The sequence below is a fragment of the Phoenix dactylifera genome, chromosome 6 (assembly GCF_051530095.1).
Source record: "Phoenix dactylifera cultivar Ajwa chromosome 6, Ajwa_hap1_PhDact_Kaust_v1.1, whole genome shotgun sequence".
Classification (NCBI taxonomy): domain Eukaryota; kingdom Viridiplantae; phylum Streptophyta; class Magnoliopsida; order Arecales; family Arecaceae; genus Phoenix; species Phoenix dactylifera.
Window position 1 is genome coordinate 37,612,108 of NC_143195.1, and position 26,863 is coordinate 37,638,970.

The 26,863-nt window shown below is 37.5% G+C and overlaps 2 protein-coding genes across 19 annotated transcripts; one reads left to right on the top strand and one right to left on the bottom strand.

The window, feature by feature from the left end:
* Positions 1-970: 970 nt before the first annotated feature.
* CYN (cyanase) lies at positions 971-5,513 on the top strand. 3 transcript variants are annotated; one of them, XM_088724078.2, is made up of 4 exons: positions 971-1,331; positions 3,676-3,747; positions 4,128-4,236; positions 5,078-5,513. In XM_088724078.2, the coding sequence occupies exons 1-4, from the start codon at positions 1,051-1,053 to the stop codon at positions 5,204-5,206; spliced, it is 591 nt and encodes a 196-aa protein (XP_088580204.2). In that variant the 5' UTR covers positions 971-1,050; the 3' UTR covers positions 5,207-5,513. The 3 variants fall into 3 exon arrangements, with proteins under 3 accessions (XP_088580204.2, XP_008785175.4, XP_008785176.2); XM_008786953.5 differs by having other exon boundaries at positions 5,087-5,513; XM_008786954.6 differs by lacking the exon at positions 5,078-5,513 and adding an exon at positions 4,811-5,023 and having other exon boundaries at positions 973-1,331.
* A 540-nt stretch (positions 5,514-6,053) lies between these two features.
* LOC103703907 (protein NPGR2-like) lies at positions 6,054-25,298 on the bottom strand. 16 transcript variants are annotated; one of them, XR_015988322.2, is made up of 12 exons: positions 24,966-25,297; positions 23,601-23,919; positions 21,404-21,653; positions 18,119-19,335; positions 17,700-17,850; positions 13,053-13,398; positions 10,308-10,601; positions 10,186-10,229; positions 9,947-10,077; positions 7,136-7,205; positions 6,696-7,028; positions 6,054-6,608 (listed from the first exon to the last, which is right to left on the bottom strand). XR_015988322.2 is itself a non-coding variant. In XM_088724077.2 (7 exons), exons 2-7 carry the CDS (start codon positions 23,790-23,792, stop codon positions 13,082-13,084), a joined length of 2,040 nt encoding a protein of 679 aa, XP_088580203.2. In that variant the 5' UTR covers positions 23,793-23,919; positions 24,966-25,298; the 3' UTR covers positions 12,985-13,081. The 16 variants fall into 16 exon arrangements, 11 of the variants coding, with proteins under 11 accessions (XP_088580203.2, XP_026659175.4, XP_038982352.3 ...); XR_016395635.1 differs by lacking the exon at positions 9,947-10,077 and having other exon boundaries at positions 6,696-7,205; positions 13,053-13,188; positions 13,276-13,398; positions 24,966-25,298; XR_016395634.1 differs by lacking the exon at positions 9,947-10,077 and having other exon boundaries at positions 6,696-7,205; positions 10,308-10,586; positions 23,601-24,614.
* Between the last annotated feature and the right edge of the window lie 1,565 nt (positions 25,299-26,863).

Sequence of the window (26,863 nt, forward strand, 5' to 3'; positions counted from 1 at the left end):
GCATGTATATCGTGAGGCCAATAGGGCGGCCAACTGGATGGAGCTTATGTAGCGAGCCACTCAGGAGGTACCCTATGGCCTGGAGAGAAAGAGATGCCCAGAGCATTTCGGAACCTTTTGCTTTCTGATTTTCTTGGATGTATTCGTACATGTGATGTATGAAATACCCGTTCTAGCACAAAAAAAAAAAATTTCCATGTATATTCTCCTAAAATTTTTTTTCCATACATTTATAAAATACTATTTTTTACACAAATGCTCGTAATATAACGATTTTTTAACAAAAATCATATTTATTTTAATTAAAAATAAATTAGGATTTTAAAATTATTTTTTTATTTTTTATCTTGATCGTCTTATAAATATTTTTTTTTGCATATCTACCCATTATGGATATTTTAGTCATTTTAATTTGAAACCGTTAATTTTCTAACGACGTTAGATGGTGTGGATACATACGCAAAAATAAAAAAAAAATAGCAAAACAAGTGCTTTACAAAGGTATACATGCAAATATTATTTTTAGAAGGATATTCATATAAAATTTGATATTTAGAAAGATATTCATAAAAAAAAAATTATTGTAAAAAAAATTACTTGGCAGTTTACTGATAATTTATATAAAATTTAGTATTTCTTGTGTCCAAGTCTAACGTATGGTTAGCTCAACCTGGCATGACCGGAGGGAATTTTTTTTGTTGAAATTCTTACAATTATTAGTTAAAAAATTAGGAGATTTTTGGGAAAAAAACCGCAAAATTAGACAGATAATTCTGTAACCCCACAAAAAAATCATGAACAATACTAATTAGTCATCTCAAACGTAAAAAGCTACCAAGCTGATGTGTCACTCTTCTCTTCCCCCTGAAAGCGAATAGGAGAATTCCTTGTCATACGTGTAATGCCTTTGTGGGATCCCTTGCGTTGCCTTCTTATTTCTGCTTGCTTATCCTTTTATATATCAGAGTATAAACGAAATGGAGAGCTCCGTGTCGGTGGTAATCTTGTTCTTGTGCTGCTACGCTGTTCCGGACGGAGGAAGGGAAAGCGATGGATGCAGGACGGGCGATGGCCGACGAGAAGGTGGTGGGGCGGCTGATGGCGGCGAAGAAGGCGTCGGGGAAGTCCAACTCCCAGATAGCGGCGGAGACGGGGCTCACCAACGTCTACGTCGCCCAGCTCCTCCGCCGCCAGGCCCAGCTAAAGCCCTCAACCGCCCTCGCCCTCCGCTCCGCCCTCCCAACCCTCACCGATGACCTCGTCTCCAAGATGATGGAACCGCCTTTCCGCTCCTACAACCCCAATCTCATCCAGGACCCCGCCATCTACCGGTACGTCACCCAATCCCCTCTCTTTTTCCCTCTTATTCATTGATTGCTTCTTTCTATGCTCTCCATTCTTGGATCATTCGGTGATTTGCTGGTCCTGCGAGGGCTTGAATTTAATTAGGTCTCCTGTTTCTTTCTCTTGTTCCGAATTTGGACCTCGCATGCCCGTTCAAAAGTATCTTCATCGTTTCTTTCTCCGATTCCCTTCCCCCCACCACATGTCTATCTCTATTTTTTTGGGAAGAAGAAACCCGTTGTATGGATTTAGGGTCTAACCAGTTGTTTAATTTTGTCACCCTACTTCTTCTTGATTTTGCCCTTTTTGAGGCTGCACACAGACACAAAAGATGGATTCTTTGGGAAGAGAACCCATTCTAGTGATCAAATCTCGGCGATACCAAATATTTTGGGTTTTCATACCTGGTCCTTCGCTCCTTGCGTAACCTTTCATTAGATGCGCTTGGTTATTAGCTTTGTTCACGTCTCTTTTGGTTGTTTTCTGGCTTCATCAAGTCCGCTCTTTTTGTCTTTCCCCTTGCATTCTCAATTTCCTAGTTAACATTTACACCTCGTTCTCCGTCTGTCTTCTTGCCTCTCTGAATGGCTTTAGGATTCCCTTCTCTCATGGGTTTTTAGTGTCTTTGTCCTGTCATTCTTACATTCATACCCATATTTGATCATTATTGGTTTGCATTGTATCGTAACAAAGTCGATGGACGGTAAGCAGAGTATTTGATGATGTGCATGGAGAGTTAGAAATAAGTAGTTCTCTGAAAATTCTTAGCCACAAGTGATGATGGAAGCTTTGAATAGTTTGGCATTTGGGGTTAGGTAGCTTTCAAGGTCTGTGTGCCCAAAGTTTAAGAAAGTGATTACGTACAGGATTGGTAGTGGCTGTTTTATTAACTTTGGGGAGGTTCAGTTGATGTGGGAGTTGGCTCCTTGTTTAATGTTTTTTAGACTTCAAATGTTGGCATTACAACGATTACAAGGAGCCATTTGAAAGTGTTTCAAAGAGGCTGTGCGCCTCTAGATGTTACATGGAGGCCCTAAGTTTGTGAAGTTTTGAGGAGTGGTTCTAAGAATGTGGTGTGATGCCTACTGTTTAATTATCTGGTGGTTGTCATTTCATATGTATATTAACTATTTCAAGTTTTCCAAGGATTTGGAAGATCGTTTTGCTGGTTCAGGATTACATAGTTTCCCACGACATTTTGTGAGGATGGTTGCTGTGGGCCGTCTTTAGGATCACTCAGTATAATCCCCTAAAATTGTCCTCTCATTTATCTGTGATTTAAGTTGTTTGCCAACTCCATGTTTGCATCCCTCTCAATTGCTTATAATAAGGGCATCTTTGGTCTTCCACAACTTTTTATGTTACTATTTATTAATGGTTTTGGTGCATGATGAAGTCCATATTGATGATTACTGGCAAAACTTCAGGGTCCTTCTTAAGTTCTTTCTTTTACCTAGGAAGCCATTTATCTTCTTTTTTTTAAGAAGAAGAAAAATAGTATCCTGGCTAGCTGCAAGCAATTCTTTGAACTCTTTTGAGAATCCTGGAAACTGTAACATAGATATGGAACTTCTTTTGCATCATGTTCAAACTGTTTCCCAGCCATTAAGATACTTAGCTGTGTATTTTTATCTTATGTCGCCTGGTCTATCTAGAAGAAGAGGAACATTCACCTGTCTAATTTCTTTGACAGCTATTTAGATGTATCAGAATTTGTCTGATATACTATTAATTACTGGTGATTTCAGCTCTTAACTGGTGGATTCTTAGATGCTTTTGGTGTTGCCTGTTGAGTTGCTGGTTTGAATCTGTCCTTTGGTATTTTCTTTGTGGTCGCTTACTGCCGGTTGATTGTTATACTCCCTATGCATATGTTGTCCGATCCATTGGTCATGCAGTAGCAACTATTTGTGCTGAAAAAGTTTTGGCATTCTTAGATGTTCAAAACTGCCTGCCTCGCGCTAGCTCTTTATTCTCCAGGAGTGCTGCTTTCAGGTGGCGGTTGCTCCTTTTTGTGAATTAATCTGTCTGGCACTAGTTTTTTAATGCTGTTCTGCATGTTTTCCTTGGTGCCGTAATTTGTGGTCCAGTCCTTTGTGTTAATGTTGGGTTCATTCCCTTGTCATTGAACATGTATGTCTCTTCCTTAAATTGATAAAAGTTGAAAACTCTTAAATCAATCAGATGGTCATTCTTTTCAGCTAATATTTTGCTACGGAAGAGTCGGTTCTAAAAACCATCTGGATATAACATTAATTTAATGTATTTTGCTACGGAACTGTTAAACAGTCGTTGCTAGTCTTTTCAGCTAATAATCTGTGGATCTTGCAGATTGAATGAAGCTGTTATGCATTATGGAGAGAGCATCAAAGAAATCATTAATGAGGACTTTGGTGATGGCATGTAAGTTGATGTACAATTTATGCTCTTCATTGCAATTTCAAAGACAATGGTAGTAACTATTGAATATTCTCAAAAAAATGATTTTAACTATTGAATGACCAAGATAAAGCCCTATCCGTATAAATATGAAATTATATATTACAACTGAACATCAAATCATAGGAAAATTATATGATATCATGATGTGAAAATCATAGCTTTTATATTTTTACAGACTGCAATGGCTCTGACAGCTTGGCTTGGTAGATGAAGATTCAATTTTATCGTTTTCTCTTAGAATATCTAATACGGGAGGGTCAGGTTTTGATTATGTTTCATCATAATGATTCACTACATAAAGAACGACGATTATTTGGGTGATAGTTTTACTTCTTTTTCAGTATGTCAGCTATAGACTTCCACTGTTCGGTTGACAAGGTTCAAGGTGTTGATGGGAAGGACCGTGTAGTTATTACATTTGATGGGAAGTATCTGCCTTACAGCGAACAGGTCAGTCCTCTTTTTTTTCATTCTCTCTCTCTCCCCTCCCTCTGTGTGTGTGTGCATCCCAGTGTGGCATCCCAGTCTCTACAAACATCCAACTGCAGTTTGTTGGCTGCTATGTCAGCTTAACCTACAAGATTAGTGTCATTGGAAGCTCAATCACAATGGTGATATTAGAACCTGGCTTCTCTCTAGTTTCAAAATGGAGAATGCGCTTTGCACATGCTCTTTATGTATAGTTTTAAAAGTACTCTTCTTAAATAAAAGAGCTGTGATAAAGGAAAAAAAAATGATAATTTTATATATTTTATTTCCATAGAAAATTAACCACCTAGAGAAAAAGGAAGAATAAACGTTTTCCTTTTATTGGTATATATTCATATATCTAGAAGTGCATGCAAAAAATACTTCAGATTAGTCCATGCTATTAATTTGTGAAAGACAGTTTTTTCTTTCACCGAGCTTTGTTTACTTCTTCGTATTTGATTAATTAGGTCCGAACTAGTATGCCAAATATTTTGGTTTGTATGAGGTTTTTCTGTTATAATACCAATGTTGATCCTTATTATTTCCCCTGCAGAGGTCTGAGCATATGGTCTCAAGGTTGAAGCATTGATAAATTTCTTAATCTAGTTTGTATGTTTGCCATTCATGTATGTCTGTCATTCATGTATGTCTGTGTATGATTTGGCAAATATGTGACTCTTTCCTTGGGATAGAGCCATTGCTGTGCCAACATGCGTGTATTATGATTCTGTAATTTGATGAGCAGAACTTTTCAGTTGTGGGAACATCTCGCAGGGCTTTTCTTTTCTTTTCTTTTCTTTTTTATTTGTTGTGCTGGAAGATCTTGCAGGTTAAAAGACTCCCGCGCCAAGTAGAACGCCTGATCCACCGAGCCACTTCCCCATCAGTGGTTTTTGTCAAATTATGGATGGCAGCAGCAATGGCAAGGGGGCAGCGCATGGTTTTCTGAGGGTTAATCTCCATAAAATAGGTCAAGACACAAGGTTTGCTGCTTGATACCAAATCCTATACTGGTATCATTTTATTACAGTATTAGTATCGGTACCATATGAGACTACGTATCAATTCAGTATCAGTACAATCAGTATGGCAAATCTTATTTTGAGAGGCTGTAATTGGCTTTGCGCCTTCTAGGGATGACTTTGGGACCAAAGTAGTGGGTTGGCTAAGCCGCTTCAGGTGTGTTAAGTCTGCAGATATCTTCTAATTTTTTTAAAAAATAATAATAATAAAGAAGGCCTGAGGGTCTCTGATGATATATATCATTTATTATTTATCTATATTTGCGAGCTTGATCAAGCTGACTGCAAGTTACCTCACATTTTAGGTTCAAGCTTGGCCTGTCCGCCAATCGCATGAGCTCTTCGTGAGCTCAGATTAGCTGCTGATGAATGGATTGTGGAATGAGAAAGGTAAATGGGGGCGGCGGGGGGGGGGGGATAAATCCAGGCAAGTGATTGTGCGATGCATCGACTTGAGCCCGGACGAACTCCCTCTTGAGTGACTCCCACCCTCCCACCATCCTAGAGAGGTTTCAGTGGCTCACGGAAAAGATCAAGACCTGGAAGGCGCAGGGAACGAGGCATGAGAGATGGACCAAGCCAAAGAGAACATCCAAATTTGAGAGCCTTGGGGTCAGTCGAAGGTACCAAAATGCATCCCTTTTTACGGCCATACCGTAGCTTTCACAATATGTGCGATTTGTAGATGCCTTAAGCCCAGACCTGCATGTCTTTTACTTCCCTAGGCTTAAAGAGCAGGTGGAGAGAACAACTGGAAATACCATCTTTTAGAGCAGCTACCTCCCTAGGTTGTTCTTTCTGAAACCCCGCTACCACCCTGGTCGCCTATGGCGCCACCAGTCTTATCGTGCAATTAGCTACACTTTAAACCACTCAGATCTTTCTGAAATACCACTCAGATAGCTATACCTTAAACCAATAATGGCCTCCCACTTCAGATCTTTGGGTGGGTCAAGCATGTTTCATCTATGACTGAAAAATCCCGTCAATGAGGATAAAAAAGGACAACCGAGAGAAATCATTGCCTGCGTCCGGCCTCGCATTGCCTATGCTTCCATGGGACTTTCTTTGTCCTTGTACAGCAAATCGCAACCATTCCAGCCGACGGAAGCACGAACCATAAAAAATTCACCATACTTCACAATGACATTGGGTAGATGTGAAATGCTGCATGAATAGATTCTTCTAGGGAGGCAGTAGCCGGTGTAGCTCATCATGGAAGAAAAATAAATATGGCTTGAATGTTCGCCAAAGTTATCGCCAAAATCCTCTTAGTGGAAAATATTTTGGCTGTGAAGGTACCACCAACGTGTCCAGGTCTGGAATTACCTTTAAAATTAGTGAAACCATCAACCCTTCAAATTAAGAAGTGAAACCATCCATCCTTTATATACAACAAATGAAGTGAGGAATTACCTTTAAAATTCAAAATTAACGGACCATAACATGCAGGAATGGATCTCCTCCAAATTCTTAATCTGGCCGTCAGTATCAACCACGTCCATGATGTCAGATTCAACTTTAACGAACTGATATCTATTCCAAACGAGCCTGAGACCACTCGTGAGAAAATTGCTGAATGATTCTCAGTATCACAGATACATCGCCATCAGCTCTTCTTAGCAAGTACAACACTCCAAATGCTTAATGGTTCATCCTTTCTTCTTAATAATAACTGCCTCAAATATCGAATCGAGAGAAAATATAACTACCAAGTCACCCAGCTGGCAATGCTTTTGAACTCAGATCCTGATTGACAGATGATGAAATGGAATCCATATGGATTAACACCTAAAAAGCACCATGAGGAAACGGACAGAACTTACGAAAGTTTCAGCACAGGAAGGGGTACCCACAAATAAAATAAACTAATAATGTGATGTTTTCATCTTCTGTACTATAATAAGTTGCCTCCGTACACTTTGCCTGCAAAGATTCACAAAGGAGACCTGAAATCTTAGCAACAAAGTTCTGCAATTAAGAAAAAGTTTGATGAGGAGACACGGACATATGTAATAAACAAATGCAGAAATAGGGGATACGGATATTAAGAAAAAAAGGAACATGAGAATCATTTGGTACAAGGATAAAAACAAAGTGGATCAAGGATAAAAACAAAGTGGATCCAAAATAAATCAAAATCATGCAAAGTTGTTCAATGTGAAGGTATTCAAAAACAAAACTGCAATAGATTACAACAAAATTTTTAAAAAAAGTTCATAAAAAAAAATCTAATTTTTTCTTGATATGATATTTATGTTGTTCTTCTGAAATGTCTCGATAGCATATCCCACTTTCCCAGTAGTTTCTACAGGCTATCAATCAAGATAGCTTCAAACAACAAGAAAACCACCTTTTATTGAAAAAAAAGGTTTTTTCTTTGATATTATTTACTAAAATAAATGGGAACTTACTTCTTAGACTTCTCTTGCCATCTACCCACTTTTGTAAACTCTATACAAGCATTACCAAGCAGAGAAAATGAGGGGAAAAAAAAGAGGCGAAAGAAAGAAAATATCAAAGTTACTCATGTTCTCTTGCACTTAAAAATTGCAGAGAATGTAGAGAATGTGGACATGAGAGGTTTCACTGATAAATGTACCACTTGCCTTTGTTATTCTCTCAACATTAATATCTTTTAATGGAAAACTAGTAGGGCAGTTGGAAAAATTTTGGCTCATTATTGTTTCTTTATTCTTGTCCCTAATTTTTCTTTCCAGTATCAAACAATAAAAAAGATGATTTCACTCTAACTTTTGGTTTCACTTTCTCCGAAACCAAACAGAGCCCCAGTGATTGGCATGCCAATAGTTATCTCACAGAGCCAAATTTTATATTCTAAATGAACATTATGGAACTCAATTACAGCAAATGTCTATCAGAAGAGTCTATACCATACGGACGAGGAAGTTAAACCAGCAAAATATCTCCTGATATTTGTGGTAATTATCGATACTGAAAAAGCTTAAATTTAAGTGACCTGAACATAAAACTTGACAAAGCATTAAACCTGACCTACATCCACGGGCAAATATACATAAAATGAACGGAACCATGTTTATGCAATTCCAGTAACAGAAGCATAAAGGGAATATATAGCATCATCCTAGATTTACATTTTGGATCAATCACTGACTCATTCACTCGCTCACTAACTTGCATCTGCCATGGCATTTTCAACCTCCCAAGTGCCACATGATGGGCCCTGGTTACTTGCAATGCGCCTTGACTCAAAGCAATGGCCTCAGTGGTCCAAACCTGCGACATAGCTAGGATACAAATGACCTAGCAGGTGGTTGAGTTGGATTAGTTAGGATCAAAATGGACCTATTTGGTAGTTCCTCTTTCCTTTTCTAGTCGAAGATAAAAACCTTTAATAATTTTTCGGTTTCTTAATTCTTGTCTCCCACCCTTTTTTTCTACCCAATTCAGCAAGTCCCAAATGACTTTCCCTATAATTCATTCCACCGCTCTTGTAGGATGAGTGGCGTTTTAGCAGAACATAATGCTATCTTCCTGATGCCCTCGCTCAGAATGTGAATACAGAATTTGCCATTGACGGACAATGACCTTTGATCCCATGGTTCCCATCTGACACAAATAAGAATCAAAGTTTTTTTAAGTCATGGAGAGCGTCCCAGCCATCCCTTCCGGTTCCTGTGAGAAAATAGGACTTGGATGGGGAAGGATTCCAAAACCCATCCACATAGGAAAAAGAAAAAAAAAAAGATAAAAAGAAAGGAAAGAAGAAGTAAAGGAAAGAAAAAGAAAAGAAGGAAAGAAGAAAAAAAGGACAAAAAGAAGGGAAGGAAAGAAGAAAAGGCGAAAAAGGAAAGAAGACTAATGAAAGAAAGAAAGAAAGAAAGAAAGAAAGAAAGCGAGAAGGGAAAAAAGGAAAGAAGGAAGAAAGGAAAGAAAGAGTAAGAAAAAGAAAAGAAAGAAAGGACGGAAGGTAAAAAAGGAAAAGAAGAAAAAGAAAAGAAAGGAATGAAGGAAAAAATAAAGAAAGAAAGGAAGGAAGAAAAAAGAGAAAAAGAAACAAAAAAAATAAAGAAAGGAAAGAAGGGGAGAAAAAAGGAAAGAAAAAAGGGGAGGGTTGGAGTGCTCGACTGGGAAGGCCACCGGGATAGGGCGGGACAGCAACCTATCTCGTTTTGTGGAGAAACCGAGACACCCCATCCCTCAGGATTTAAAACCTAACGGTCACTTTTACTTATGGTGCTTGTTTATGGCCATACCGTAACATGGTTGTGGTTCCCAATCTGCGGAGTTGTTTGAAGTGATTTTTGGTAGTTTGAGGCTGCATAGCTGCCGCTTAATCCTGACAAATGGGTTCAAAATTTTGTTTTAAATGTCCTAACTACTTTTTTGGTATGACAAACTGACGTGAACAATCAGTGCAGAAACAGAACTTTTCCCTGCTTCTCATCTTTTTGTTATCTTTGTTCTCTTCTCGCTTCCACTTTGCATGTGTGAATTTCTTATTTCTACATGACTGATACATTAATTTGACAAAACTTAGATAACTCCTATCTTCTTTCTTTCTTTCTTTCTTTCGATTCTTTTTTTTTTTGGAGAAAGGTCTTTTTTTCAAACAGGGTATCCTATACCAACTTACATAAACTGCAAATATCAAGGAATATTTAAAAATCAAATGCCCATTTTACCTTCTTCCTCGGATCAAAGTTCCTGTTATCAGCCCAATAAATGTTAACTCACACAGTGCCTTTGACAACAAGACATAATCGGGTCAAAGGCCTTGCTAGAACCTAATTATGAGTACACATCAAGAAGATACCTGCTTTAATATGATAATTGGATTAGGAAATTTAAGATATGCACATCAGTTATGGAAAAAATTCAGGTATACCAATACTTAGAAATAAGTAAGATAACAAATTCTCACCTAAAACTGCATGTAAATTGTTATCTCCTTCTTGGTACTTGAATCTGCAAGCAGGAGACATGGCAATTACCAATGCATAAAGAGATTGAAGCAGCATTTACTATTAGAAAAATAAGGTGCACCTTGTGTCTGATCTAGTTCCAAATCTGTAAATTCGTATTTGAAGATCCTTCATAGTACACACACCATGCAATCGACGCAGATGATGACTGGCACACATTTCCAGTTCAATTTCAATTGGTTCATGCTTCTAAGTCATTGTAAAGAATACTGGAGCGAACTTCATATCTTCCGAGGAAGTACAACAAAGATTTTATATCTCTTGCCTTCATAGACAAAGGGGCTTTATATGGTTTTTGTGAATGTAAAGCTCGCGAGCAAGTCTGCTTCCACATAGGATTCTGAAAAAGAGATTTCTGACAGCAGGTACATTAGCTCAGCTCAACCACTTTATAAAGAATCAACCAGCTGAATAGCTCAAAAATTATCTTAGTGGCCTTTCCTCCTGATTAATCAAAGTAGTCCTCTTTATGTATCTTCATGTTCTACCTACATGTTTTGAAGGGGCACATAGAACTATATATTTGCTGGGAAGTATTAAAGAAAAAGCTCCAAACATTGCTTGCGGAGAAGAAAAGAGTTTGGCAATCATCCACTATTAAAGCTGTGGAGATCTGTAGACAACCTTGCATATACCTAAAATGGCATGCCAGGTGATTCGACCTTTTATATCTTACTATCCTAAACAAAAGAAGAAGGTTAAGCCAATAAAAGTCGTTGTATTATCTGGACTTCCCAATGAACTAAACATTCGGCTATTAAATAATACATAGGCAAACCAACTTGATAAGATAATATGGTCCAATTATCCAAAAGCAATCAACCAGCAATAAACTTGGTATGTTTGCTTAAATAATATTTCTTCCTAAGATAATGGATTTTCTATATGCTAGATCCCACAAACCATCACAGAATATTGATTGAAACCACTGCCAATTGTTCATCTTGCAGAACAAAGACGTCCCTAAGCCCTAACATACAAGGAAATCATTGCCGAACCATTCAGATTAAGGTGGAAATTTACTGATTCTTTTTGCTCCACAAATAAAATACTGGCATTAGTTAGGCTGAATTAATGTCAAAAAAAAAGAAAGCTGAAATCTTTAATCTATAAGTTACTAACTTCCATCCTAACATGGCATTACTTATTTATCTTTTTGTTTATTTCATAGATCAATCCTCAGTTTAAGCCTTACACCTTCAAAGATTCTTATCACAAAGAAGGAAACGAGCACTTACATCACTAGCACAACCCACTTAGGGCAGGACTGAACTGAATCCTAGAGGACTAAGAACCCTCTGGAAAAATAACGAGCAGGTTAGAGTCTTGCAAGCAACAAAATGATTGTTTGAAAACACAGACAGAAGTAGATTGCATTGGGACACAAATGATTCCAAGATGATATTGAATTAAGATTTCCTATGACTTTTCCCCTGAAGAGTCCGTATTTCACATTTTCACTTTAGATTGTTCCTAAATAAAGATCCACTGTATGAAGGGCTAATTCTCTCTCCACAAAAATGCAGCCTTAAACTTTTCTTCTTTGAAAAAATTCGAGCTGCTTTGGGATACATTATGCCCACAGTTTTTTAGTGAAAATTGTGTACCTGACAAAATTCTAGTTGCCTTTCCAACTTTCATGGAAGCTGATACAATAATAAGATATCTGCACTTCACTGAGCACAAATAAACATCCTCCAAGTCCCTCTATCTCAAATATACTTTTTTTGGTCCTATTCAACTTGATAGCAAGCATGTGCGGCATATAAGGCTATAACTCAATTTAATAAGAGAGAGTATTTTTTCTAGCTGTAACAAGAAACATTCAGTGATGAAATGATGATGAGTCCAATGAAATTTTGATGGTTCCAAGAGATAAATGCGGGACTTGATGTTTATTCTAAAATGATATTATTTGAAATAGTAAATATATTAAATTTTACGACACTAAAGATGGGCACACCATGCCTGTGTTCAACTTTTTATCCAGGTTTATGACATCAAATAAAAGCATGACGAGCAAAAATATTCACATGTTAAGAATCAGGAATTAGCTTTTTCAAGATTAATGTAACTAGAAACTTCAGAAAACAACGGATCCATGTGACATGGAATGCATGCGCCACTTACAAAGCAGCAAAGACTATTTCTGGATATAAGCATGAGTATCTGCTAGTGAACATAAGCAAGCAAGAGTGTTTTTCACATGTAACATTAGGTTCCAGGTTGATCCTCTCCTCTCCAACAGATTTATCTACAATGGGCCATTCAAAAAAAAAAATCTTGAAAAAAGAATCTTTGTTCATATATGGATGCCAAGGGCTACTCTGTTTGCTAAGATAAAGAAAAAGAGTTATTGGTGCTTTAGAACTAGGAAGTGCCAAGTCCTACAGTTTAAAGATGTTGGTCTGATTGGTGCATTATGAAAGATGTGACCTATAATGTTATATTTCTCTTTAGATCACTTTGTTCCACCACAAATTATCAATAAAACCTTTGTTTCGCAAAAAATTATCAACAAAACTACTCCATATCCTTAATTGAGAACCTATGTTCTTTGAACTCATCACCTTTAGTTCAGTTCTCCTTTCTGAATCAAACTTCAACTATAGCTTATTTAAATAAGAATATCTTGTTTGTTAACCCTCAAAAATGCCTAATTATTCCAGAAAATACAAACAACTATGAACATTGAAGTCACACCATGTTTACGTTTGACAGTTTTTCCAGAGCCACAATTTCTGAACTGCAATATGATAGTATTTTATAGAAATGAATGTATCCTTGTAGGCGTACAATAGCTTACAGAGTAAAATTCCTCCATTAGAAAAGAAGTCATCTGAATGGTTCAACTGGTGCAGTCTCCTCAAGAAGAGCAGCAGCCTGAAAACACTCAGCGGCCTCGAGTACTGATCTGCCACCCTCAGATTTATAAAGCAGACCTAGATTAAACCAAGCAATATGGTTAGTTCTGTCCAGCCACAGTGCATCAGTCAAGAAACTTCTCACGACAGCCATTGGCCAATCACCAATCTTTCTCAGAACAGTCGCTGTAGAGATCAAGCTTGCAACATGTGTGGGCTCTAAATCTAGCGCTTTGGTATAAGCTCCTAGAGCTTCTTTGTGCAGGCCTTTTCCTTCATACAGCTTCCCTGAAATATTAACAATTGGATTAGAATAAGTACGGCGAAGGCTTCGCATCACATGGAAAACCTGTACTTACTAATAATTGATGATTTTGCACAAAAGCAAAGAAGAAAGTGAAAAGAAGGAAAATTAAAAAGTTTTTGATAAGCAGGATCAATGAGGTGAGCAAAAGTAAAGGATAAAAAGAGATATTATGGAACCAAAAAGTCTGCTCATAGCATAGTAATGTGCAACGTACTTCTTTTATTGCACAACCATACCGTTCATATATTTTAAGCAAATAACCATAATTCAGCTGTATTATGTAGTTTTTGTTTTGTTTAAGAAAAACACCTAATTGGGATTATTGCCACAAATCAATCCCACTCATGGCCCTCATATAATCCAAGTAAAATAGCAGCACATACGGGAACAAGCACATACAGATCGATATCATGTATATGAATTTCCAAGTTTTCAATGGGATATAATATTTTTCAATCAAATATGAACCAAATATAGCCTTACCCCAACTTTGCTCTTCTGGTGTCACCAGCAATCAGGTGAGCATGTGATAGCAGGCAAGCAAACAAGTCCAGGGTTTAAGATTTTTATAATACTTTCTGACAGATGAATTTTATATTATTGATTAGAGGTCATGAACAAAAACATTGTCAAAAATTTAGTGGAATGAGCACAAATGTGGTCTATGCAAGGCATCTCACCATCCCGAGCGTCGAGACAAGACGAGTCAGAAAATGGACAAAGACAGGATGGGACACCCACTTTCCTGAGTGTTGGAACAAGGCATATGTTGTTCCATAGAAAAACCATGATGGCCCATGGTATTTACAACCCTACAGATTTTAAATAACATGCGTACAGAAAAAGTTTTCTCATCGAACATGAATATGTGCTTCCGGGTGTTTAATGTGACCAAACGTTTCTCCGTCAAGTATGAACCAAGTATAAACCTACTCAGCTTTGCTCCTCCGATCCCACCAGCAATCAAGAAAGTATGTGAAAGCATAGAGGAAGAGAAGCACAAAATTTAGGTGACGTTTGGCAGCACTTTCATTTTTTCTGTTTTCAAAAATAAGAAAATAAAAATTCTATTTCTACTTTTTTCTAAATTTTTAAAAACATAAAAATGTTTGGTATAGCTAATTATTTTTGAAAACATAAACATGGCAGAGGCAACGGTGGTCATGGCGGAGGCGACAGTGGTCTCTTAGAGGCAGTGACAACAAACGTAGTGATGGATGCAGCGACAACAATGGGTTAGTGGCGAAGGCAGCAACAATAGCTATGACAGTATAGCAGAGGCCCCAATACTGGTGGTAATCGTTGCGGCGGCAATGGTGTGGTAGAGGTAATGACAATGGTGGCAGTGGAGGCAGAGTCGATGACAGCAATAGTGGTAGCAGCGATGTCAATAACGGCGATAAAAAACATGAGTTTCTTATTTTTAAAAATATTGAAAGCAAAGATTTCTAACTTTCATTTTTTGGGGAAATAATGAAAATAATTTTTGAAAAATAGAAAATAGAAACAATAGCACCAATCTTTTTTTTGCTCAGTTTTGGTGTTTTTGCCTTTTAAAAGAAAAAAACAAAAAGTAGAAGTGATGCAAAATGGGCCCTTGATATTTTTATATTATCATTTAAAAGTCGTGAACACCAGCACTATCATTTCAATAAACAAGTTATGCAGCAATAAATTATTAATTTCAGCAATTAAACCCAGCTCAGGGTGCTAAGTATAGTGAAAAATTAAGCATTGAATTATTCCTGCCTCTTAAAAAAGTGAAATGCAGCGGCACTTTATATGAAAGTTAGTAATTACATGTTAAATCACTCAAAACACACAAAACAATTCACTTTGTAATGGCATAAATATCAAAGCATGGTATATTATCAGAAAGAAGCAGCTCGAAAAGCTTCTTTTGTACAATTAAAATTAAATACATAATCACAAAGGTTGATGTCAACTTTGTTCAATATACATAGTTTTCTTGCAATTTTACTTCAACATGTTAAACATAAAATCTAATCCTTTGAGATATTCTATTAACTTGCTTGCCCATTCTGCTCCCATAGAACATTTTGTGAATAGATTGACATAAAATCTTATCACATGATTTGCAAACATAGATAAGCCAAACTTTGATCTCCATTTAGTCTTTAAAGAACTATTGCAGCTTATAGTTCCTTGCAGATATTACAAAGAAACAGATTTGTGTCACTCATGTTTCTGCAAGAATCCTGACATCCTATAAATGATGGCAACTCTAACAGGACCATATCACTCAAGAAGGCCTACTAAATTTTATAGTTATTTGATACCAAAGAAGTCCTATGGTTTATTTGCATATAACCCCTCCTTTTATATGTTCGTTGTATATAAAGACCCCCCCCCCCCTTTTTAACATATTTGCATATTTACACCTCTCTTATATCAAAAACACCATAGAAGGACCCCAAGCTAACTTTGCATTAGCCATAACTGAACATTTCGGCTCTGCTTGGTAGCTAAAAAGTACCAGAGTATTATCCAATACTCGGGTATCTTTGGGGTTCCCTCGGAAAATATTCAGAACAGGTGTTCAGATGGGAGTTTTGAAGTTTCAAAAACCTCTAGAATGGCTAATTCTAGAATATTTTGAAATCCACTATGACTCCATCATAGTGGAGTACTTTGGATTTAGAGCGTTCACCAAGGCTCCTCCCCACCCTCTCCCCCATCCCGTAAACCCCCGCCCCCACGCCGCCCCTCTCTAGGCCTGTCGGCAGAGGCCAGGCAGCCGCGGAAGAGGGATCACAAAAATAAAAGGGGCCTTCTGGCCCCTGTTTTGAACGAAACAAGGGGCCAGAAGCGGAGCCCCTCCTCCACGGCAGCTCCCCGACCTCCTTTGTGCGGCGGCTCACCGGCCTCTGCCTCCTCCACGTGGCAGCTCCCCAGCCCTCCGCTGGCTCTCCGCCAGCATCCCCTTCTCTCTCTCTTTTCTCTCTCCCATTCTCCCTCTCCTCCACCCCTTCTACTACGTCAGTACAGGCCCGGCACGGCGTACACCTATACTGACCCGCGCCGCCGAACAATCAGTCTGAGGCCCGATACCGGCACAGCAGACACAGTCCCCATCTTTTAGTTTACTCCATCGCCTCTAACCTCCACCCCACCTCACTGTTGGCAGGCCTCATTATCTCCCTTTTCGCCACCCACTATCTTTTACACTTGAATTTTATCTCTAGTCTTCTACCCTATACATCACATCAAGATAACCTCTTCCTACTAATTCCACAAAATTTTTCCCCATGTCATAGGTGTAGATGACTAGTATAATCTCCCAATCTCATCCAATTTTTTAATCAAATTTTCCATATTGTGTTGGAACTCGTAATGGATCCCAAACAAAGTTTTGATTTTGAAGCCAAATAAATAGATTGCTTCTCCCCAACAAGTTGGAATGAGTGTATTTTTTTCTTTTTCTTCTTTTTTTATTTTCTGTAAAAAGATGTTGTTTTGGGGCTTAGTCCTCGTTCTCTATATTTGTTTCATGATTGACATCGTGTTTCATTCATTAAAAGTATTTTGAAGATAATGAAGGAATAGGATTCATGTAGCAGACCCAACTAGTTTGGGTTTAAGGCTTAGATGAGTTGAGTTAAGTTGATTTTGAAGAGAAATTTTTCCTTAAAATTTTCCTACGAATTTCCAAACACCTAATAATATTGAATATTAGGATAATTTTTTCTTGGTTTAACTATCTGGTGCATCCCCAAATGACTAGAGCTTTTTCACCTTCATATTTTGTTTCAAAGTATCCAAACAGGTCTTTATTTTATTTCTTCCAATGCCTCTCCTCACTCAGCCCTTAGGAGCTTCTAGCTACTGAACTAGTCGTGCTCCTCGATGCCACCACTGCCACTCAAGTTGAGATTTCAATTATTGCTGAAAACTGAGATGAAAACAATCAGGAGCATAAGAAGCTCAGTACATAGAAGCTCTAAAGGGCTGAATGAGGAGAGAGATGAGAGAAAATGTAGCACATATGCAATTATAGGTGGCAGAGAGTTTACTTGAAGTCCTATTAGAGAATTTCCAGGGTAAGGGAGGTCTTAATTTGCAAATATGTAAGAGAATATTTTTTTATATATGCAATAATTTTAGGTTTTTATGAAAAAAACTTTTTAGTTTAATTGTTTTTATGTAGAACTCAAAATTCAATAATTCATCTGATCACAGCCTATACAGAAGTGAGCAACTTGAGCTAGCATACAGCTCATGTAAATGATGCAAGAAAGGAATTAAGAAGTAAACTAGGTACCTGTAGCATGCCACCCTAATGCAGACAATGGACTAATGCCCTTTAATTTTGAAAGACAAACTTCAGCATCCCTCCACTGCGACATACTTATGTAGACATTAGCCAGATCAAGCCACGTCTCCATTTCCAAATTTCTGTCACATTTTCCACCCTGTCACCAGTGATATGAAAAGTAAGCATAAAAGAAAACATTTCAAATATTTAAAGAAAAAAGGCATTACATTAAGACACACAGAACAGTTACATACTGAGAATTTTGTTTAAGTATCAAAAACAATATCATGTAAAATAATTTTAGCTAAATGAAATTGGAGTAAATTTTATTAGATAAAAAAAGCTACTTAGCCACAAATATCAGTTAGTATTTATAAAATATGTTCATAACAGGGTCCAGAGGAAGAACTGTGGTATTGTACAACCTTTGAAGACTTTATCGCAATACTAGAGCTTTTGGCCTGTAGGTGAATAATGGAAAGAATGTGAGCGTACGTGTCAATTGAATTCTTCAGTTGCCCCTGTGCAATCTGAATTTTAGCTTTAGTTTTCAATAGCTCTCCCTGGCTCCATTTGCCAGTCTGATCCAAAGCAGCGTTCACTATAGTCTCAGCATCAACAAACCTTTTTTGAGCAGACAATATTTGAATTAAAAGAATCCATTCCTTGACATTTGATCCAGCTTCGAATTTCAAAAGCTGCTTTGCATAATGAAGTGCTGCATCCAACTTCCTCTGCTCAGCATTTTCTAGGCTGAGATTAAATAAAATCCTATGATCTTTTCCAAGCATCATTTGTTCAGCCTTCTCCAAAGCCGCAAGTGCCTCAGCCTGCCGAGAAACTCTATCTGAATCGGAGGTAGAAGATCTAGCTTGAGCTGAAATAGAAATACCAAGTAGACAGTTGGCAACACTGTCCATTTGATCACAACCTCTATGCAAATTAGAAAGTGCCCTGCGTGCAAAAGAAACACCTTCTTCTGCATAAGCAGAGTTCTCCCCACAAACCTTTGAAGCTAGCAATAATGCTTTAACACAGTTTGGGTCCTCCCTGGCTCTCAGTAGCTTTTTCAGTAGGTTCAAAGCAGTTAAATTATCACCTTCCCCTAAGTAACATAATGCAAGTGTATAATAGCATTCTTTCCTCTCCAAGACATCAGGTAATAACTCGTCAATCTGATTTGCAAGAGAATTTAACTGGCCAGATACCGATAGAGCAAAAATGAGGTGATCAATGGCAGATGGGTCCCACTCAACCTTCTTAAGAGAAAACTTCCTCAGGAGAATCATCAATAGAAGAATAGCCTCTTCTGTATTGTTTCTAGGTATAAAAGAACCATCCATTTGGGAACGGAGGTCAGGAGGACTTGCATCACAACCTCCATAAAGAAGAAAAATAGCAAATTCTTTTTGTATCTTTGCAACAGTCTCAGAATCAAGGTTCCAGTGACTAAGAAGGGCCCTCCGGAATGATGAGATGGCTTCATGCGAGAAGCCAGCCAGTTTCCATAGCTCTGGGAGCAACTCAACTGCCTTGCACACAGTCTCCTGTAATTTACAATCAGCAGTAAAGTTTTCAGGTAAGGCTTCAGGCAATGCAGTTTCTACAGTATCCAGAATAATGTTGCATGTTTGAGCAGCTTCTGCAAAACCAGAATAGAATAAGATTAGCCATATTACACACTGCAATATTTAATTCTCAAGTTTGAACAAGCAGACTCACATACAGTGCTGCAACTCCATCTACCCATCAGATTATCTAGGATATGCCTTTACTCTTTCCTATTAATCGGAATATAAAACATTCATACAATGGCAGCATGAGAAACTAAGGTCCAAGGTCTGCCATACCAGTACCGGTCAATGTACCGATGGCGGCCCGGACCCGCACGGTATCGGCTCGTACCGGTCCCATACCGGTCCGTTGAATGGCCGGATTTTGGGGTTCCGCATACTGGTCCCGTACTAGTTCTCCAATGATAAGCTTCTGGTACCGGATTCCACGCTGATCCGGTACTGGTCCCAAGCTAGACCGGTTCGTACCGGTCCGGTCCGGTACATCGGACCTTGCAAGGTCGATATTTTTATTTAGCATAAAAAGCTAGGACTGACTTTTATAGTCATATACTTGAAGGGGTTCTAAATAGGTCCAACGATTTTTACTATTTTAATAAATACACCCTTTGCACATATCCACGAAATGGATTGCACTTATCAGCTTATAAGTCCCATGCTTCTATAGCAGTGCCTTCAATTAGAAGAGTGAACAAATTTAAAGGCAAGGTAGAGATGATACTACCAAAACTACTCAAGTAGTGGCAAAGACTAGAAGATTTTTTTAACGTAACCAACAAAAACTCCAGTATATTTTATGGCTACCGATTCCAACCAAATGATTGCTTTTGTTAGCATTCCGGAAGACATGCACCTCATATACTTCATTTTTGTTTTGATTTTTTTTTTAAAGAACCCTATACTCCTTTACTCCAACTTTCCAGTTTAGCATTCCAATGTTCTCATTGAAAAAATCCATGCCATTCAGAATTTCAGAAGTAATCAAGGGCAACATTTAGTGGATTTACTGTCAACCCTTAGTGTAGGTCCACCACAATTAGAAACTCGGTGGTCTTACCACAACTCCTCATAAATTTCATTGCTCCCTTGTACGTGTCAGGGTATCAATAAAAGAATCTCATACATTATAACCATCAAATTAACCATTTCAGAACTCTATGATATACTTCCTCTAAGACAAAAATCCTATGGGTATTTCAGTCAATTGCCCAAGAAATGATACATCTCAAATGATTAACCTTCCTAGAACAGACCCAAATTAGTCCTCAATAATAATGTCACTTCCTTGGTTTTTACATCACCCTAACATACAACGGCACATGTTTTGAGAAACCTATATTGCCTTCATTCTAATGATATGATAAAAAATAAATAAATATTTAAATCAATAACACATAAACAGGATATGTGCATATAGCATAAAATAGACAGATCATACTCCAACAATCCAACTATATATTAGGAGTTAAGAATGAAAACAGCAATATGGTACTTTGATTGCAAAGCTCTGTAGCTTAAAAACATCAAACTAAGAGAGAAAGAGACCTTTTTGTAATTCTAATCAGTGGATAGAGTACTTAACATTGTATTACCTTCTTCTTATAACAAAAGAAGGTAACCTATATAGGAATAGATACCCAACCTGCTGATGACTTGCCCAACCAAAACATAAGAGTGGAAATGGAAATGCATATCAAGAGTAGAAAGAGTGAAAAGGATCAGTTAAATCTAGATAAAAACTGGAGAACCTAATAGGAAAACAGAACATAACAAGGGACTTGAAGAAATGTAAAACCTTAAAGACTAAAACTAATAATTAGATTTAACGAGGATTTAGATCATTGAAGTATTAAAAAGATAGATGAAAAGTGTATGAAATGGCCAAAGTGACTTGGGTCCACTGATTGCCACCTCTCTACTCAGTGGCATGCATTAGAAAGAGGTTCTGGTTCCTAGTTTCATTAATGGAAGTGATATATATCATATTAGTGATCCTGTTGGCTAACCCTCATTGATTTGAAAAAACAATGGTTAAGGAACTTCAGATACAGATTAATTCAGAATATGAACACAACGAAAAATAACTTAAACACATATAATGCACATTAACCTGTTCAATTATTCATGAGCATATACCTTTAAACCTGCCAAGATCTTGCAGTGCTCTTGCTTTAAGGTATATTGCTTCAACAAGCAGACTAACAGCATGTATGGACATCGGTGGCGCATCCCAGTGTGAACGAGACTTGCAACATTTTGTTCTTTTAGAAATGGATATTTTCATCTTAGGGGCTATTGCAGCAATGTCTATTCCATTAAATACACAAAGTGCAGCTTCTATATTTCCTCTTTGATATTCTAACCTTCCAAGCAATGCCCTCGCTTCCTGCAAAATATCATGTTTGTTAAGTTCCACCAGCAGGGTCACGTTTATATGATGTGAATGGTGCGATCCTATTAAACACCATCACCTGCATGGTCGTGGTGTACATATTTTATACATATAAAAGGATCTGAAAAGGAGTTCTATCTAGAATCTGTTTTGTCTCATTGTTCAATATTTAAATACTGACATAAACAAGTGATCTATATATGCAGACTGAAGTACAAGAAAGGGCCCTATCTCTGCAAGCTTGGTAGTAAAACCAGAGTTTCTAGGCAATAACATTAACCAAAAACAAAAAATAATCAAAAAAAAATGGGAAAACCACCGTGAACTGATGTGCCCATGTTTAAATTTAGAGAGAGCTAATTTGGCAGAACTCCATCCTAATTTTACCAGTATAACCAGAACAAGTCAAAGATACAACTGCAAGACTGGCTGAAGCTAGGGGTAGCAATGGACCAGGTTGGGTTGGGTTCAATTCAGGTCAAACAAAGGTTGAGCCAAAAAAAAAAAAAACTTAACCCACAACCGACCCATTTATGATCATGTTGACAAGAATAAAACCATACCAAGCCCATTATTTATGTTGACCCATGCTCAACTCAGTGACCCAATTATACCTCCACTTGTTGGTCATATACTTCAAAAAAAAAAAAAAAAAAACTATATAGGACCAAGAAGAGGGGATCTAGGGTTGGATATCCAAATATGAGAGAGGGAGAAGACATGAAAAATAAAGGCAGAGAAGAAAATGTGATAGATCTTGAACAAGTATTCTGCTTCAACACCAACACCCCCCCCCCCCCCCCGCGCCCCCTCTCCTCCTTTTCCCCTGCGGTGTGTGCATGTGCGTGTGTCTATGTTCTTTCTCTTAGCAGTCAAGTGCAAGCCCGCATGACATAAATTAATTTTAAAATTCACCCTCTTATCAAACATTCATAAATAATATCATTACTATTACGCCATTTATTTCAAAAATAATTAGCAATTTAATGTTTTACAGAAGCAATTACCAACAAAATACCATAGCCATTTTAATACCACAAATATTCCTCTTCATTTCCTTATTGGAAGTTAATTCATTTAACCTAAATCTTTTTGAGTCAAAATCTAAATTTTGTCTTCACTATCCTACTCTAAGATTCCAAAGTAGAATAGGATTTCTTACTTAAATGTGACCAAAAGAACTTTATATACACCAGATTAAGACTCATGACAAATTGAAAAGAGAATAAGTAAGCTTCTTCTTCTCACAATCTTCTCTATTTCCATCCTTCCCACTCAATCCCTATTTTCCAACAGGAAACTATTCCAAGATTTCACGTTAGATACATGAAATGATGGATATTGATGATGATGCAAATATATGGGGCCATCATAAAAGGACGTGACCTTAGAATTAAAAGTTAAAAAAATTCTATCATGCAAGAAAAAACTAAATTTTAATCATAGTTCCCTTGAGTAATGATTCTACAAACTCCACTAGAAATAGAAACTCTTTGTGAAAGCACAATAGAAAGGACAAGTTTCGTTTCAGTAACTGAAATATATGTCTTAAAAAATATTTTTGCGCAATCAAGACAAGGACAATAGCAGTTATGCATCTTTGAGTACAGTTTTGTAGCTAAAGATGAATGATGGTAAAAACAAATTGATGCTAAAAGAAATGTATACAACGACCACTAATGAAAAGCCATAGTTTTCTGAGGACTTATCAAAGCAATGCATGTAGAGACTCCCAAATGTTATGAGAGTTTTGCTTTTTAAGACAGCTCAGTATGTGGACAAAACTCCAGCAGCAACCATATAAAGTAGCATAAATAAATTCTGAAAGTAACAAAAGGGTCATGGTTACAGCACAAAGAGTTGTTCAGAATGAGTTGCACCTTCACTACAAAGTTACATAATTACCAAGGTAAAAAGAGAAGACCACAAAGAAAGACCAACCTCATAGTTCAGACATATGCCGTCACGAAGAGAATATTCAGCTTCTTCAATGTTGCCAGTGTCAAGCCTCTGCTCACCCTCACCATTTTGAGAAGAATACCCACTGGCTGAGCAGTCCTTGGTGGCCACAGACTCAGACGACCGAATCAATTCATTCACTCTCAATTGTTCCCCGGAAAACAAGCACTTCATTTTGTTTCGTGGAACCAATCTATTGAAGATTGCTTAGCCCTTGTTCCGTGTCCTACCATGCATGCTGCTTAATCATAAACAGGACTCTCTTCACCATCATATCTCAGCTGTCTAATATTAGAAATGCCTCCATAACATGCAGAAAAAAGATCAGCTAACATAACAATCAGAGAATTCAATATGAAAACAAAGCTCAATCGTGTTCAATTTAAACTAGAAAACAATTGCTGAAAACTAAGACCTTTAGATATCATATCCAAATGAACAAGGACTAACAAGGAAGTTACTAAGTTTTAGTGTTCAACACTAAAACGACTAAAAGAGATCACTGAATTATGGTTACTGCAGAGTTTACCCTCTCACGAAACATACCGCTCCACTCTTAGAGGGGAAAAAAACAAGGAAAAAGAAAGAAAATATTTTTCCTAGTACAGCGAAACTCCAAGCCCAATCAGGTTCTCACAAAATGAGAAAACCAAAATCATCGAATTCAAAACTCCTGCTGATCACAAGCAGAGGTGCATGGACTAACAATAAAATTACCAAATTCGTTCCCCTCAAAGGTGCACCATAAGCTCAACAAATCCCCCACAAAAATACTCCTCCATGCACCAAAAAGCAAAAAACCAATGATCAGTATTGCAAAGCATGCCCAGACCCGCATAATTTTAAGAAGAAAAAAATAAGGCGATGAAGAAAGAAAGAAGAAGAGGCAGAAAATCATACCAGAAATAAACAATTTAACCCCACCAATATAAAATTCTGCTTGGAATAGATTTTAAAAGAGATGACAGCATTGCTTCCCAAACTCCACCAAAATACCTTCATTTATTTCACAAGGAAAAAAAATCACCAAAAAACCATCCAAAAGCGTAACCTTAAAACCCATGAATTTCAACCCTAAAACTCGGAATCCAGGAACCCGAGAAACGCTTCAAAACTACAAACCCGTTTCAAACCCTCCACCACCCCCCCCCCCCCCCACCCCTCTCTCAAGACTTCCAAACTCCATCCCTTGCAAAGCCTAAACCCATGACAACGATCCAATCCAGCCGAAATGAGAAATCTCCTCCACACTCTCAAACCTGCCGGAATTAATGCCGACTCCAAAACCCACGAATTAAAGAGACAGCGGACACCCCGACACATCCAAGGACATTGAATAGGCCGTACCTTTACCACATGACGCTGTTGCAGGCCACCAATGCAGTTCTTCAATTTCGTCCATCCAAACCAACCCACCGAGAAAATTCAATCTCTGGATTTCTTTGATCCCAAAAAAATCTTGCAAAAAAAAAAAAAAATAGCGATTTCTTACCGCAAAAAAGAACTAAAAAACGATTCCTTTGCTAAATAATCCATCAATTATGAGATTTAGGGGGAAAAATATGGGCGAAAAGCGAAGGGGGCGTAGAATCAAACAGCAAGAACCAAGAAAATTATAAGGGAATAAAGGAGGAATTGGGACAAATTTAGGGACGGAGTGGGGGTACGGCGAAAACTTTAAAATTAAAGAAATTGAAAGAAATAACAACTGCGGGTGGGCCCCGCTTCGAAAGTCGGCAATCCATACCGCACGCAGCATTTGGGTGGTGCATGTTCCGGCGTTCGGAACTCCGTGAAATGCGTTTCTCGTGAGAATACTTCCGATTCCCTTAAATAATACGTAATTCAAAATTTTGACTTTTTATACAAGTCCTACGTTGAATAATTAACTAAATATAAACCTACTTAAATATAATTTTTTATCTTAGACTCCTAAATATTTTTATTTTTAAAGTTTTTATCTTTATTTTTTTTATACGGACACGTATTGAGCACTATGTAAGTATCCGGATTAAAAAAAATAAAAAAAGAGGAGAGGTTTTCGATTTATCTTGCAAATTTTCAATGTGCCATTGATTTTTCTTTGTTAGATTCTACTCTAAAAAAATATATATTTGAACAAACTTAATTTATTTATTCAATAGGTGCAGAAAGCTATTACTTAAATATTCAATCAAAGCAAAAGATTCTTATGCTTGCAACTAGAAAAGCAGTAGTAACTTTCTTGACATCGTTTTAGAGCCAGAGAAGAAAGTTACTACTCCTTTTCTAGTTGCAAGCATAAGAATCTTTTACTTTGCAGCTGTCATGATGATATCGCCATCCATTACCTAAAAAATATTTCTAGTTTATTGCTCAAATATTCACCCTGGTTGGATAATTATCTCTTCCAATTTGAAGCCAATTGTAGTCAATGCTAGGAAAACTCAAGCTTCTTGCTTCCTTCCAATGCCTCACAGTCATGGCACTTCTAATTTATGCTCTCCAAAGAGCCTCTTCATCTTGAGACCATGGCAAGATATCACAGTCACTGATGTCTTTGAGAGCCTTGGTCCTTTGTAAATATATCTCACTACCACAAACCAAGTGGGCTTGAAATTGCTAAGAAACCCCTACAAACAAATCCTCTTCGTTCACTCCTTTCCATTCCCATCGCCATCTATCGAGTTTCCTCACTATAGTGGTACCTATTTCGACTATTCTTGCTTCCTTTAGGTAAGCTCCTCAAGTTCACCTGCATCAAGTCCATATCCTTCTAGCTCTCAGGGCCTTTAAATCTCCTTACCATTTATCTGTTCCATCATGCTTCTCACTACAAGCTTCTCATCTAACCTCCCATCATATAGGATATGGTGTAGGTGCCCTGAAACTCTTGTACTGTTTGGGAGTTATAAAAGAATTGATTGAAGAGGATGAATGGAAGCAAATAAGGAGAAGATGAAGATCATAATTCGTAATTGAGTGAAAGATCAAACAAAAGGCTTAAAGAAATTATTGAATGATGTACCCAGAAGAAATAAAAAAAATTGTCAAACCTAGAATGAAAACTCATAATGCTAGTGCTTGCTTTGCGCCCCATGCATATCACAAAAAAAGACACTCAAGATCTTAAATTAAACCTAAAAGCTACCATATCAAATAATTTAAATTTTAGCCATTGATCCTAAACTTTGCCCATGAGCTTTAGGAATTTTGATCCATAAAATGTAAAATTGTATTTAAGACTCACATTTCTGCTCAGAGCA